General features: G+C 47.9%; 1 protein-coding gene across 1 annotated transcript; it reads left to right on the forward strand.

Moving 5' to 3' along the window:
• Nucleotides 1-3340: 3340 nt before the first annotated feature.
• IL22RA1 (interleukin 22 receptor subunit alpha 1) lies at nt 3341-9966 on the forward strand (the record flags this gene model as incomplete). Its single annotated transcript, XM_082296493.1, has 7 exons — nt 3341-3383; nt 5563-5695; nt 5997-6169; nt 7120-7304; nt 7760-7895; nt 8087-8208; nt 8965-9966. The coding sequence occupies 7 exons, from the start codon at nt 3341-3343 to the stop codon at nt 9964-9966; spliced, it is 1794 nt and encodes a 597-aa protein (XP_082152619.1).
• Between the last annotated feature and the right edge of the window lie 4517 nt (nt 9967-14483).

Consider the following 14483-nt stretch of genomic DNA (forward strand, 5'->3'; position numbering starts at 1 on the left):
AGTACCCAGCAGGTCTGTGGAGTGCCTGGAAAATGCTGGAGAGCTCCAGATATCCAGGCAAGGATCCTGGAATGAACAAGGACAAAAAACTGATGTCTGGCCTATCAAGGCAATGGCTTTAGGGACACAAAAGGTGCATTATATTGCTAAGTGACCTCTGATAAGGTGCTCAGGCTCTGGCACAGCCTGAGCCAGCCCGGGGTGAGGGAGGCAGGAGTATCTCTGAGGGACCAGCCAGCAAACAGGCACTGCCTTAGGGTCAGCTGAGATTCAGAGCAAGGGAACAGCTGCATGTGGGTTATGAAAGGCAAAAGCACAACCCAGCACTGGGTGAAAGCATCAGCTGGGTCCTGGAAATGCAGGGTTGTGCCTGCATGTGGATTTGGAGCAGATTTTGAACCACTTCATGTCACCTTTGCTTCCCTGTAAGTGCAGAACTGGAAGTTCCTAACAGAGACATTCAGCACAATCTGGTTTTTGTGGGATGAGAAGTTCTCCACCTCATCCTGCAGAGATCACCTTCTGTGTTCCAACAGAGGGAACTGACAGCAAAGTCATAAATGTGCAGCATGTTTGTTATTTATTTTTTGTTTTATACTTATTGAAGCTGAAATTCCTCCTGCTGTGCAGAATGTCTGAGAGCAATAATATTTTGATATAGAACTCCATGTGTATGTGGTTTTGTTTCCCAGAGCTACAAAGGGGGACTGCAGCTCATGCTGAAAAACATTCCCTTTAAAACAGGACCCCATCCTGGGCTGGAGTGCAATTCTGAGACTTCCCAGCCAGGTCACTCTGGTCATTGGGAAAGCAGGACTGTGATTCTCTCTCTGAACAAAGAATCCCAGAATGGTCTGGGTTGGAAGGGATCCTGAAGTTCATCCCATCCCCTGCCATGGGCAGGGACACCTCCCACTGTCCCAGGCTGCTCCAAGCCCCAGTGTCCAACCTGGCCTTGGGCACTGCCAGGGATCCAGGGGCAGCCACAGCTTCTCTGGGCACCCTGTGCCAGGGCCTGCCCACCCTCTCAGGGAAGGATTTCAGTCCAGTATCTAATCTCGATCTCCCCTCTGGTAGTTTACAGCCATCACCTTTGTCCCATCACTTCATGCCCTTGTAAAGGCTTTAAAAAGGAGCCTTTGTGTAAAGAACTCACAGGAAAGCAAAGCATTCAAAGAAAGAGGGGAACACTCCCCATTCTCTGCATTGGGGGAGGGCTCAGCTGAGGGAGGGTGTTGAGGGAGGGTGTGAAAGCTGAAATCTTGTGAGAATCAGGAAAAAAGAAGCAAGGGGTGATAGGAGGGATTGGGAACTGCTTTGAAGCAGGATGTACTAATTAAGGTCCTGAATTAAAGTCAAAAGGGGAGGTGGGGGAAAGGATTCTCCAACTGGAATATTCCTTTGTCCTCAAAGTGTCCTTAGGTACATCCTGCATTGTTATCCCTCCAGTTCATTTGGAAAGATTCAGGTGATCCAAATATAATCACCACCCCATTTCTTGTGCAATCAAGGAAAACCCCCTGGGCTTTGACTTACAGGAAGCGCCTGAAGTTGTGTAACCTCTACCCAATTATTTTGACATGTCCCAGCTCTGCAAACAGCCTGGGATCAGCTCTTTGTCTTGCCCAGGGAACTGAGGGACAGGTTGCAGGCCAGGCGAGCTGGACAGGTGGTGGCAGCATCCAACTCCTCCACATTTTCTTATCACAGCATCGGAGAATCATTTCCTTTGGAAAAGGCCCTGGAGATCATCGAGTCCAACTGTGAACCCACCCTGTCCCCAAGTGCCACATCCACGCATGGAGGATTCATGCCCAGCAGTCACCAGGTTTGCTGCAGTCCCAACACACTGCGAGGAAATCAAAAGTTTCAGAGAGTTTGGAAGTTGAAATTCTAATTTTGAACTTCAAAGTCGAGTTTTGGGCATCTTGAGGTCCCTAAAAATTCGGAGAGGTGTTTCCTGGGCTATTCAAAAGGTGACATCTTGCTAGAAATAAGGACAGAGATAAAGTTTGAAGTTCTATTCTCAGAACTGAAGCCTCAGGTGCACTCCAAGCTCTGCCCCATCACACAGCAGGAGCAGGAGGGAAAGGAAAAATGGAAATACTTTTAGCAGGCTGTTCAGGAAACACCCTAACAAACAGTTGTACTTAATTAGACACTGGTGGATAGGTGTGTCTTGTTTAACAAACGGTGAGGCCTCTGTCTTTGTCCAGGTGAGCTGAGAATGACAAAATGCCAGTGATGCACCATGGCAGGGTTGGAAGCACAGAGCCCTGTTAATATCCAAGCAGGGCAGGGAACAGAAACAGCGTCAGGAACAGGAAATCCACAGATGAGGAGGGAAGCAGAAGGGGTTTGTGAATTCCATCACATGCTTGGCCACAAGGATAGAGCAGTGCAATCAGTGTGCATTCAGCTTCAGAAGCACACAGAGTTTGTATTTGAAAACATAACCTAACAACATCCTAAAAACCGAACACATTGTGGGAAAGGGACTGTATCCCTGCCTTGTTGTCCATACAAACTCCCACTTCTTACCACGTGGAGGCAGGATATCCAGAACAGACCTTTACACTGTAAGCAGCCACAAAAATAAACATTGTCGGTCTACAATGGCCTCTGCAAAAAGCTGTGCTCCTCCTGTGGAAAGGCCACCTCTTTTTTACCTCTTTCCCACATCAGGTGAGAGAACCTGGTGGAGCAGAGTCAGGGCAGAGCTGAGGAGCTCCTGCTCTGCCAGGCTGCAGCAAGGCACGTTGCTGATCCTTTGGTTCCCATCCAAGCTCAGTAAGAACAACAGAAGAGCATAAAACCCAGTGCTCTGACTTTCATTTTAAGCAAGTATTGAGAAGTATTTTTTAAGGCAATAGGTGCATTGCTTGCAGCAGGTATGAAACGAACCAGGTGCACAGCACTAAGTTTTAGTATCTACAGTTGTAACAAGCTCAAGTTACCCGACCAGAAAAGCAAACCTCAAACCCTAGGAACCTCAGGGAGGGCTTTCAGGCAGGAAGCTCTCAGCAAAAAGGTATTTGGCTCTTTTTCAGGAGCTGGGGATTTTCTCAGCCTCTGGCTTGTGCACCTTTGTACAGTCAGGTGTGCACTGGAGGGGAGAGGTGCTCCTGCTGTCACTCTCCCTGTGTCACACATGCGCAGGGCTCCGAGCAGCCGTGAGGTCAGATCCCAGGGAAGGCAGGACAGGAGTTCTGCTCTGCTCCGTTACTGAGCAACAAATCTAACCTGGCCTGGCAAGAAAGAATTCAGCTCTCACAGAAGGTGATTCACCTGCACACAGGAGCAACTGCCTGCTCTCCCAGCCCAGCCTGCAGAGCTATTCATGAAGCGATTTCTGATCGTCCTGGCTGGAGTTTCAGTGATCGGTAAGTCCGGAGCTCTCCTCTGCTCTCGCTGATTGTGGTGTTTCTGTTTGATCCTGGAGTCTCGACTTCTATCCTGTTTCCTGAATTATCACCTAGAGAATGAGCTGTTGTCTGAGTTCTCTTCTATGTTGATCTGTCCTTGTAGTAACTCCCATGTGGGGTTGGTATGCTTGAAGGATTAGTAGGGAGAGGAAAAGATTCCTTCACTTTAAAGGGTTTGTCACTGTGCTACAACCCAAATCCTACAGGAGTGAAGGATATTCACTGATTTCAGGGGCTTTGGATCAGTCTCCTTGTGTCTTAAGCAAAGGCACAAATGAATACAAGAACAGCCCTGATTTTAAAAGAGGTACAAATAAATAATGTAATCTTAAAATGAGAGCGTCATCATAGAGTGGTTTGAGTTGGAAGAGACTTAAAGCCCATCTCCTTCCACCCCTGCCATGGGCAGGGACACCTTCCACTGTCCCAGGGCACTCCAAGCTCCATCCAGCCTGGCCTTGGACACTTCAGGGATCCAGGGGCAGCCACAGCTTCTCTGGGCACCCTGTTCCTCACAGGGAACAATTTCTCCCTTATATCTAATCGAGATCTACCCTCTAAAAGCCATTTAATCCTACTCCAGATGTGACAAGCTCACTGCAGGGTGAATGAAGGATAAACTTGCTCTTTCCAAACACCAGCTTTTCACCATTCAGCCTTGTCATCCATCTGCTCATGGCTGGGATCTTACACTGTGAAGCTCCTGTACTCAGGGACTGTCACACTGCGAAATATCCTGGTTTTCCCCTGCCCACACTTGACTGTGCTTGTGTTATGCTGCTTTGCATAACAGAGTTTTAGCATGGATAAATGTGGGAAGACAGAGATTTCCTACTCCTGATAAGATATGGGTATTTGTGACTCAGTTTTCAGGCTGCTCAGACAGGGAATCCCACCCCCTTCATACCCACATTGCTGCCTCCTGCTGAGCCTGGAATGAGCAGAGGCAAATGTGGAGCTGCAGATGAAGTCAGGACAAACTCTGGAGTAGCCAGCAGCCCATTTCTGCACCACTTCCCTGCCCAAATGCCACACACAAGACTGAGAAGGTCTCTGTGCCTTTCTGCCTAACCCTCCTCCCATTCAGCCAGCGAGTTTGAATTGGTGGCACTCGGTTCTGCTCCGTGGGGGGAAGCTTGGAGTGAGGATCCAGGTGGGATTTAGTCTCTGCTCAGTGTGATCTTGTCCAAGGCACCCCCATCCCAGTGCTCAGTTTGCCCATCTGTGCTATTTTCATTTGCTCACCCCACTTTCTCACAAGGGCTGAACCCTCACGTGCTCCAGGTGTTTATCAATGCCACAAACCAAGAGCTGAGTAATGCATAAATGATCTACCTTTGAGGGTCTGCCTATAATGTGAATTCACAGCGTTTATAAATCCTGAAGCTGCAAGCTCTTGTGGATCAGCCTTGGGAAAATTTTGCACTGTGTTTTCTCATGATAAGAGAGAGATAAAAGCCTCAAGGACTTTTCTGCAGCATCTCAGAGGCTGTTTGCTGCAGGAGGGCCCGTGGCATCCTGCTCTCCAGGGACATGTTTGCAGGGGCAGGGGACACTCCTGCCCCCCAAAGCCAGAGCCATTCTCCCCAGGGAAGAGGAGCAGGGCTTGGAAAGCAGGGAGCTGGCTGAGCTGTTTGCTCTCACCCTGGCACACCCAGGTCAGAGTCCAGACATCAGGTGTCGCTCTGTACAGGCAGTTTCCATCCAACAAAACATGGAGCACGAGAGGAGAATGGCAGCCACCTCTTCAGGGAGGTGACGCTGAGCTCTGCATGTCACTTCCTTGAGCAGGGGCAGGGAACAGAGACATTCACAGACGTAATTCTGGGCTTGAAAACTGGTTATTATTCTTATTTTCCACCCATTTAAGTGCTCTTAAAGAAACCAGACTAGAAATTCAAGGGTTCTCTTTCTGACTTGAGTTTTTGAGGCTTTTCTGTATAAATTCCTGACTGACATTTCTTTGGGATGAGTCAGTTGTCTGCAAGGTGTGTGATGTGAGCACAGTTTGAAGTCTTGTGCTGCTCAAGCTCCTTCTTTTCAGCCCAGCTTTAGCAAAATAGCACAGGATCAATGTTCATCTGAGGGCTGAGATGTCAGAAAATGCTTTTTAATACCAGTTTCTCTGCTCCTTCAGGCATTGTGACTACAGAGAGATCATCATGTCTGAAACGTGCAGCATTTTCTTCCACAAACTTTGAGAACATCCTGACCTGGGAAACAGAGGCAGATACTCCTCCTGGCACTGTATTTGATGTCCAATACAAACAGTAGGTGAAGTTTGCTTCTTTTGGGCTGTTCTTAGGGCCCTCAGAGAGAGAAAGGGCCAAGAGAGGATTTGGTTTTGCTGTTTCTTGCCTGTATTATTTATTATTTATTATGAGGAGAACTCACCGAAGGACAGGATTATTCAAAGTGGGAGATGATGCCCATTTAAGCAAGTATTTTACATCTTGGGTTGCTTTGCTCCATTACTGAGCTACTCTTGCCTTCAGCAAGTTCCTTCTCTCTATTCCATTTTCCTCTGGTTCTGTTCAACCAAACAAACCCACACCCTTGTTTTGTCCTCAGGTATGGAGAGAAATCCTGGCTCACCAAGAATGAGTGCCAGAGCATCACCCAGCTCTTCTGCAACCTCACCCGGGAGACAGAGAACTTCAGGGAGCATTTCTACGGCCGGGTGAGGGCCAGGAACTGCTCCTCCAGCTGGGTGCGCTCCGAGAGGTTCGAGCCCCGCAAAGAGAGTAGGTACCACTGCAAGCCACCAAATCCTCCTTCCTGCCACCTTTAGGGCAGCATTTCCTCTCCTTTCAGCCCTGCAAGGCTCTGGGCTTGGTGGGGAGGGAGTGAAGGACTGGAGGTTTGTTTTGGGCAAGGAGGTAAATGAGCAATGGGCAGGGCCTCACGTGAGATCTGACCCTAAAGTGGGATCAGAGGAGAAAAGGAAAAGCCAGGTGTGCTGGAAGGGAGAGCTGCTGGTGAGAGGCATAAAGAAATGAGTGAGACATGATGAGAAACCTGAGCACACCGAGTCCCAGGAGCTGTGAAATGTGAACACTGGGATAAGCATCCATTCCAATGGATGCTTCATGTTCCCAGCCCCTGAGTGAGCCCTGCTGCAGACACACAGCGCAGCCTTTGGGGGCCTTATTGGCTCTGTGGCTAAAATTTCCCCACTGAAAAATCACCAAGAATAATTCAAGGTGGCATCAGCAGCCAATGGTTGTGAAGAGCCTTCAGACCTGTGCACCAAAAAAGCTGTGAAAGCTTGGATTGAACCTCTTTTCAGTGCTGGGTGTAGCGTGTGCCTGTCCCCAGAGATAAGTGCAGGCACAAAAGCCCTGTAAATGTGACGGAGGGTGGGAATTGGGGTTTGGGCAGCTGAGTGCCTGTGATGGGATTTCACCCCTCACGCACACATGGAGGAGGATATCCTGCACAGGGAAAGGGAACATGGAGCTGGGAGAACAAGGTCCTAAGGAAAAGCCTGGGGCGAGAATTCCTGGGGACAAACACTGTGAAGGTACAGAACCCCAAAACCACCTCTACCTGCAGTGGCCTGACTTCTGCCATGCTCATACAGCTCAGACACCTTTTTGTATAAACAGAAATAACAATTTCAGTGACACTGGGGTGTGTTTAAGATATCAGATGATATTAAAACAGCTGACACTGCCTGTTCTGTCTTTCCCAGCCATTATAGGAGCACCACAAGTGGAATACATTCCCTATGTCCGCTCCATAAAGTTCCTTATCCGGCCCCCCGTTACCCCCCTGCGGGGTGAGGATGACCAGCAGCTCACTGTGGAGGACATTTACAGCAAATTTGGGCCTGTGGATTATCACCTGACAATATTCAACCAGAGGACACACCAGCAGGTAAAGCACCAACTCAGGCACTGGGATTTTCTAAATCCCATTTCAAAAAAGCTGGAGCAGGATCTGAGTTTACACAGGATGGAGGAGATTTCTGATGTACAAGGGGAAGTCTTGGAGTCTTTGACTCTCAGGAGAACAGGAACTTTAAGCATTCTTCTTAAATTCTGGGAAAAAAAAGGACTTTCCAAAACTGCTGTATAATTAGCAAAAAGTAAAACCGTTGGTGACTAAGAAAATTACTTAATTAGTTCAAGTCTTAAGAAACTGAAATGCAACATTAAATGTAGAAATAATAGAAAACAAAATTATATAAATATTCCGAATTCCATACATACAGAGTAATTACAGCCCTGTACAACCTCATTAGTAAATAATATTTTATGCTGAATTTTGCAATCTGAATTGAAGAAAATTTAATCTTCCTAAAATACAGATTTTACCTTTCTTCTCAACAGTGGACAAAGAATGAGCACAACAAAGAACTTGAAGTTTCCAATTTGGACCCAGACACTGAATACAATGGAACAGTTTATATCTGTCTGCTCCAGAGAAGGAGCAAACCTCAAGTGTTTTGGGTCAAAACACTGGCAGGTGAGGCTGTTAACTCTGCTGAAAGTTGAAAAGTCCAGCTGGGATATTGGATACACAAAACACATTGATTTTCTATATGGAGCGTTTTAATAGTTTAAAAATTCATTCTGATGAGACAAAACCTGTGACATCACCCAGCTAATTGTGACATTTTTCTAATCCATCTCTCTTTCCACTTGTTCTCTTCCCAGACAAGACGTGGATCCTCTACTGTTTGGTGGCCCTGGCGTTCTGTGCAGGGCTGATCTTTGCTGCCGGCATTTACGTGATCTACAAATACATCAAACAGCGCAGTGCCCAGCCCAGGGCCTTGGTGAGTGCCCTTCAGCCACTGCAGCTCAGCTTGGAAATCACGGAATCACCACTGCCTGGGGCTGGAAGGGACCTGAAAGATCACTTAGTCCATGCCCTGCTATGGGGGTCCACACCTTCCACTGTCCCAGCCTGGCCTTGGACACTTCCAGGCATGGGGCAGCCACAGCTTCGCTGTGCCAGGGCCTCACCACCCTGAGTAAAGATTTTCTCCCCAGTATCCAATCTAAACCCATCCTTCTTGATTTAAAGGGTTAATGAGCTGTGTCTGGGCAATCAGTGCAGATTACTGGTACTTTATAGAGAGGTGCTGGGAACCTGCCCCAAACTGAGCCCCTCGGGTAAGGCAGCTATACTGAGGCATCCGAAATCCCTAGTTCCCCTTGAAATCCTGGGATTCTCACCTATCCCTCATCTCCCACAGCAGGAACTGGGTTTTCATGCTAATGAGCTCAAGGATTTTCATGCTATTTCCGTGCTGCAGGGCTTAGGCCAAATTTTACAAAAGCGAAAGCAGGAGTTTTTCTTCCTCATGCTTCAAGATTGTTCAGTTGATACACAATGAGAAATGTCTGTATTCCTGTGAAGGGTCATTCCCCAGGGAAAAAAAACCCAGAGTTCTTTTGTCAGCAGAGCAGATTGGTTGTTACTGACTTTTACTGACACTTCTCGAAAGAAATTGTTAAAGTAACTAAAGCAAACCTTCAAGGTCACAGCTTCTTGTTAATAACTCACGGTTGTTTATCTGTTCCCCCAGGACTTCAGAGGGATTCCATCATTCCAGCCTCTCACGCTGACAGTGGAGCACATCATAAAGCCCCTTAGTTTATCCAAACCTTCCCTTTTCATCCCTGAAGTGCAGCTGGCACAGATGAGCCAACATTTGGACTGGGCTCCGGAGCCACCACGGCCTTTCTGTCCCTACCAGCAGCAGGCAGATGTTCCAGCATTCCAGCTGCCCCCTCAGCCATCCCAGGTGGAAATCACAGCTCTGACTGGTTACACTCCTCAAACAGCTGCACAGAGCATTCCTGCTGCCACATCCAGCACAAGCGAGCCCCTGACCTATGGGGTGTGTGTGGAAGGCACAGACCACGCCAACAGGAGCTCACAGCAGGACCAAAGGCTGAAGGAAGTTTCTCCAGATCATTCTGTGCATGGAAAGCTCCAAACCCAGGGGCTGGGAAAGAGCTGCAGCCACTGGGATTACAAAGAGCAGCAGCCAAAGGTGGCACTGTGGAAGAGCAGGGACAGACTGGAGTCGGTTCTGTTCCAGGGGAGCCCTGGGCAGACGCAGCTGCTGCTGCAGAGTGACGGGCTGGAAAGTCCTGAGTGTGTGTCCCAGCTGTCCCTGTCTTTGCTGGAACAGGGAGGATGCTACAGACAACAGGCAGAGCTGCCACTGCTGCTGTCTGCAGGGACAGCTGAGGCAGACTGTGTTCCAGAGGATGAACTGCTGGCACCTCTGTCAGCAACCCTCCTTCTCTCAGTCCGGACTGGGAACGATTTCCCCGGAGAGAACCACCCGGAGCAGTGGATGCTGCCAGAGTCATTCCTACATCCTGCAAACAAAGTGCAGCTCCCAGAGACTGCAGGCATGGAAATGTTCCCAGCAGCAAAGGAGCTGAGCTGCACAGAACTGAGCATGTCCCCAGACAGCAGCTCAGGCCGGGACAGGGGCACTCCTCTCACCATGCTCTTCAAAGATTTGGACTTAAAAGTGCAGTGGGATGAGGATGATAACACAGAATTTTATTAGGATGACTTAACGGTGTTAAAATCCAGGTGATGTTTTCTTGCATGAAACAGAAGCAATGCAAAACCACAGCTAATGCTGGCTGTGTTAACGTGCTCAGGGCTGTCAGACTGTTCCATTGTGGGCTTTGGTGCCTTTACTGATAGAATTACTCCTTGTTACACTGCAATACTGTACCTTTGCACTTAAACAACAAGTCTTTCTTTCTTGCATATTCTCAAATCTATTATGTGTTGGGTTACTTTAAAAGATGAGTTAAGATCCCATTTCCAACTCCAAATTCAGTTTACTGAAAATTTAGCAAAATTCACAACAGAAACTGCCTTTGCTCTTTACCAACACCAAAGATCAAGGGCTAAGATGTATCCACTTAGAAGAAATTCAGGTATGCAAACCTAAAAGAATTCACCATGGTAGAGTAAAAGAAGTAAATAGTTATTGGTATTCTAGCCTTGGATAAATGACTTCGCAGTATTCTACTTCCCTGGGATGGACTTTGCCTTTAAAGGAGTCCTTGAAACTGAGTAACAGCTCCTGATGCCACAGTTCTGTGAAATATGTCCCTGTACCCTGTGGTTTTTAATACTAGTACAAAGATAAAGCCTTTTTTAATACCTGTACAAAGATAAAGCCTTTTTCATCTCTGCAACAGATTAATGCAGCCTTGGCCCAGTTCTGAGATTTCTCAGCTGCTGCTCCTTTCCTTCTCTGCAATAGTCACACATTCTCTTCTTCCCTTGAGATCCCCAGGGACGAAGCACCTGGGATCACATTCCAGGCAGGCAGGGATGTGAGGATTTACAGCACTCCCGGTCCAACCCTCAATCTCAGTTTATCCCAATCCCAATCCATGCACTCAGTAATCCACAAAGGAGACCAGAGAGGTCTTGAGCTCTTCCTCCCACCCCTCACTGACACTGCCCATGAGGAACCTGCTCCATGTTCCTGGCACATCTTCCAGAGCTGCCATGACCATTTTTTGGGAGCCAAAATCCTTGGAGCACTTGCATCTCCACCAAAAGCAAGTTAAATTCTAAATTCAGGGGCCAAAGGAGGCAATTATTTTTCATTCAGAGGAAAGCACAGTTCAGCCTGTTCATTTCCAGTGCTGTGGTGAAAAATGTGTCCGAGGACATCAGTTCTAGAGAAGTGGAAGCATTTACAGGAATAAGCAGGGTTTGACTGGTAGGGGGAAGTATTCACTCGAAGAGACTAAGGCTGACCAGAGGTAAAATCCAGCTGTTCCCACTCCAAGTGCACTTGGGGGTTTTCTCAGCCCAGGGAAGCTGAAGCTAAAGGCTAAATTCCACTTGCTTTGGGGTGGTTTTGCAAATAAGCCATAGGCTCGTGAAGTGAAGATTTTTGATGATTCAACCCAGGATTAAAGAAATAGTCTTACAAACTTTACAGGCCAAGGTTCAGCTCTGAGCTCCAGCACCAACAACTGACGAAGAGCCACAGCCCTGTGAGGCCAAAAGGTCAAAATTCCAAGTGTGGTGAAGAAGTGTCAAGCACTGGGTATCAAAGATTGAAATATGTGCTTGGCTTGGGCAGTGACCAGCAGGACATTTCCAGGGAGCTCACCCCATACCATTCACTGCTGAAGGGTTTGTGGAATGCCCTTTGATCTGTTTCCTGTACTCTGTGCCCCAAAAAGCAACGCACAGAGAAATGCTGCAGCTCCTGGAGTGGTTCCCAAGGACTGTGAGACCCCAGGGGTGACATTTTTTCCCACTAAACCTCCCCAGAGAGGCATTTAAAGCCAGTGATGCAATTACCTTATTCAGAGTTGCCTGTGGGCTGCATATCTTGTGTCAACAACATTCCCAGTGATGCTACTCAGGGAATAATCAAATGCCACAATATCAACATTTTGGATTGTGTTATGAAATATAACCCCCAGCACAGGAAGAGTATGGGCAGAGTCGTGTGGAAGGGATGGGGGCCTTGGGAGAGCATTTCAATGTGCTGCTAAAATCACATTATTTTCTATTTTAAAAGCTTTTCCAAATCCCTCAGCAGAACCCCTGCTGCAGGGTCTGATCATGCCCAGACTGTATAAATGTGTCATCCTGGTGGAGGACAGATGGCAACTGAGGAAAGTCTAGGAATGGATTTTTAGAATGCACGTTGGTGCCTAAAGATGCAAAGTGTCCCCGAGCTGGGACATCCATCTCTCCTTCAGGCCCTTAAATACCTTCAGGGCTGCATTACCCCTGACTGAACAAAAGGCAGGAATGATTCCAGCCCCATCCCATCCTGCCTGTTCCACCCTCCAGCAGCTGTAATGCCCAGGGATCACAGGCAGGAGAGCCCTGTCCTTTGGAGGGACTGACTGCAATATCCTCAACTTCCTGCTCTCGTCATGGCTTAGTCAATATTGATCTTTGAGGCCTGGATCTTCTGAGCAGAGGGAGATCAGTTCTTGTCTCATGAGTCACCTTCTAAATTTAACACATAGATCATCCATTCTCAAGCTGCTTCTCTTTGGAAAAGCTTGGAAAGAGAGGTTGATGCTGTTGAAGGAATGTGTCATCCTTGCTGACCTCACTGCCTTCCTCTGTTCAGAACCAAACTGATCCATTTGTGTCAAACAGCTGCTTCAGGACGTCCTTATCTTCATCTCCTTCTGCGTAAGAACATTGCCAGGTAAACAGCAGGATTTCAACATTGTTCCAAAGGTCTCCCCATGCAAACCATCTGTGCCTAACAGCACTCTGCTCCTCAGTCATCCTGGCTGCTCCAGATAACAGTTCTGATAGCTCTGGATAATAAAATCAAGGAGTGTGTGTGTCCCCAGCAGATGTCACGCCAATGACAGGTGAGCGCTGCAGTTCAGTTGTCACAAGGACACCAGAGGAGCAGGTGGCAGCTGAAACCCTAGAGCAAAGCATTGCTCTTTGTCTTCTCAGCTAAATCTGGGAGCTGGCACTTGCTCACTCCCCGAGCAGCAGCCGCGCTGGAAGCTCAGCAGGGATCCTTGCCCAGGGATGAACACTCTGCAAGCCAAGGATCCCTTTCTCCCTCCCTGTTTGTTCCTTTATTTTGGCACTGGAGGGTGTTTGAGCACTATGAAAAATCACTGCTGAGTTTTTTAACAAGTTCTGAGAGGAAAATCTTACTCGAGGGACAAATGGGAAGCTCCAAATTCTGGAGACAGAATGAAGAAGAGCTCACAGAATCACTGAATATCCTGATCTGGAAAGGGACCACAGGGATCATCAAGTTCAACTCCTGGTGCTGCAAAGATACCTCAACAATCCCACCTTGTGCCTGGCAGCGCTGTCCAAACGCTCCTGCAGCTCTGGCAGCCTCGGGGCCGTGCCCATTCCCTGGGCACCCTCTGGGGAAGAGCCTGATATCCAGCCTAAACCTCCCCTGAACCAGCTCCAGGCATTCCCTGGGTCCTGTCCCTGCTCACAGAAACCAGAGATCAGTGCCTGCCCCTCTATAGAAAATAAATTTTATAACAGAGGGTTGATGTGACAAAATGGATGAAATTATTCATTTTAAGCAGAATAGATGATATTTACACATTACTTCTCATATACAAAATTCAGGGGAGCTCTTGAGTGGCCATGGATCCAAAACCAATGAAAGGGAAGTGTTCCTTCCCTTCAACAGCTCAGCTCACACCAAAGTGCATTCAGACATGCCAGCCCAGTCCCTCCTGTTTATTGCTTTCTTAGGAATGTCTCAAACAGCCACTAAATGAACTTCACACCTGGAGGTCCTGGGAGTTCTGGTGCTGATCCTGCTGGGTTTCTTCTTTGTTTGATGGTGAAGCAAACAAGGTTCCTAGAAATGGATTCCACTGGTACTGTGCCAAAGTTGATGGTAGAATTTATTCCCACAAGGCCTTCAAGACACATCACCTGCTTCTCAAATCTGGGTTTTCCCTGAATGCTGGAACTGCAAGACTACCTCAAATAAATGGAAAATCAGCAATCTCTGTTCTTTGACCTCGCCCTCAGACACCACTCTGGGCTGCTGGATACACAAAGCTCACCTGCTCTTGAGGCACCAAGCCTTTGTTTGCTGGGAAAAGGAAATAGAACAGTCACAGCCCACCAAAACCTGAGAGCTGCTGCAGCTCCCGGTGTAATCAGACACTGCCAGGATTTGCCTGGAGTTGACATTCACTAAAGAGATGTCAAAGCAAATGATGTCACTCTGTTACACAGCAATGGCAAGGTTACCCCGAGGGACATTCCTGGGCAGGGTTAAAATATTCATAATTCAGTTTAGGTACTTTGTGAGCTTCTCTCCTGAAAGAGCAGAGCATAATCCAGTGCTCTGGATTTTAGAGGCGCCTGTCCCTCCTTACATCATTTGACAAAGGCAGCGATTTGGCAGAGCTGGGAGGGAGTTTGGTTGGCACTGCAGTGAGCAGCTCCGAGTGTCCCCAGCTGGGCCATCCCCATTGTCCCGGGGAGGGCCTGGCAGGGGCTATATTTGACTGCAGGATGGGCACTCCAACATGGGGAACATTCTTTTGGGGAGAGTCATTCTCAGTGTCA

The sequence above is a fragment of the Coloeus monedula genome (genome assembly GCF_965178545.1).
Source record: "Coloeus monedula genome assembly, chromosome: 24".
Taxonomy (NCBI): Eukaryota; Metazoa; Chordata; class Aves; order Passeriformes; family Corvidae; genus Coloeus; species Coloeus monedula.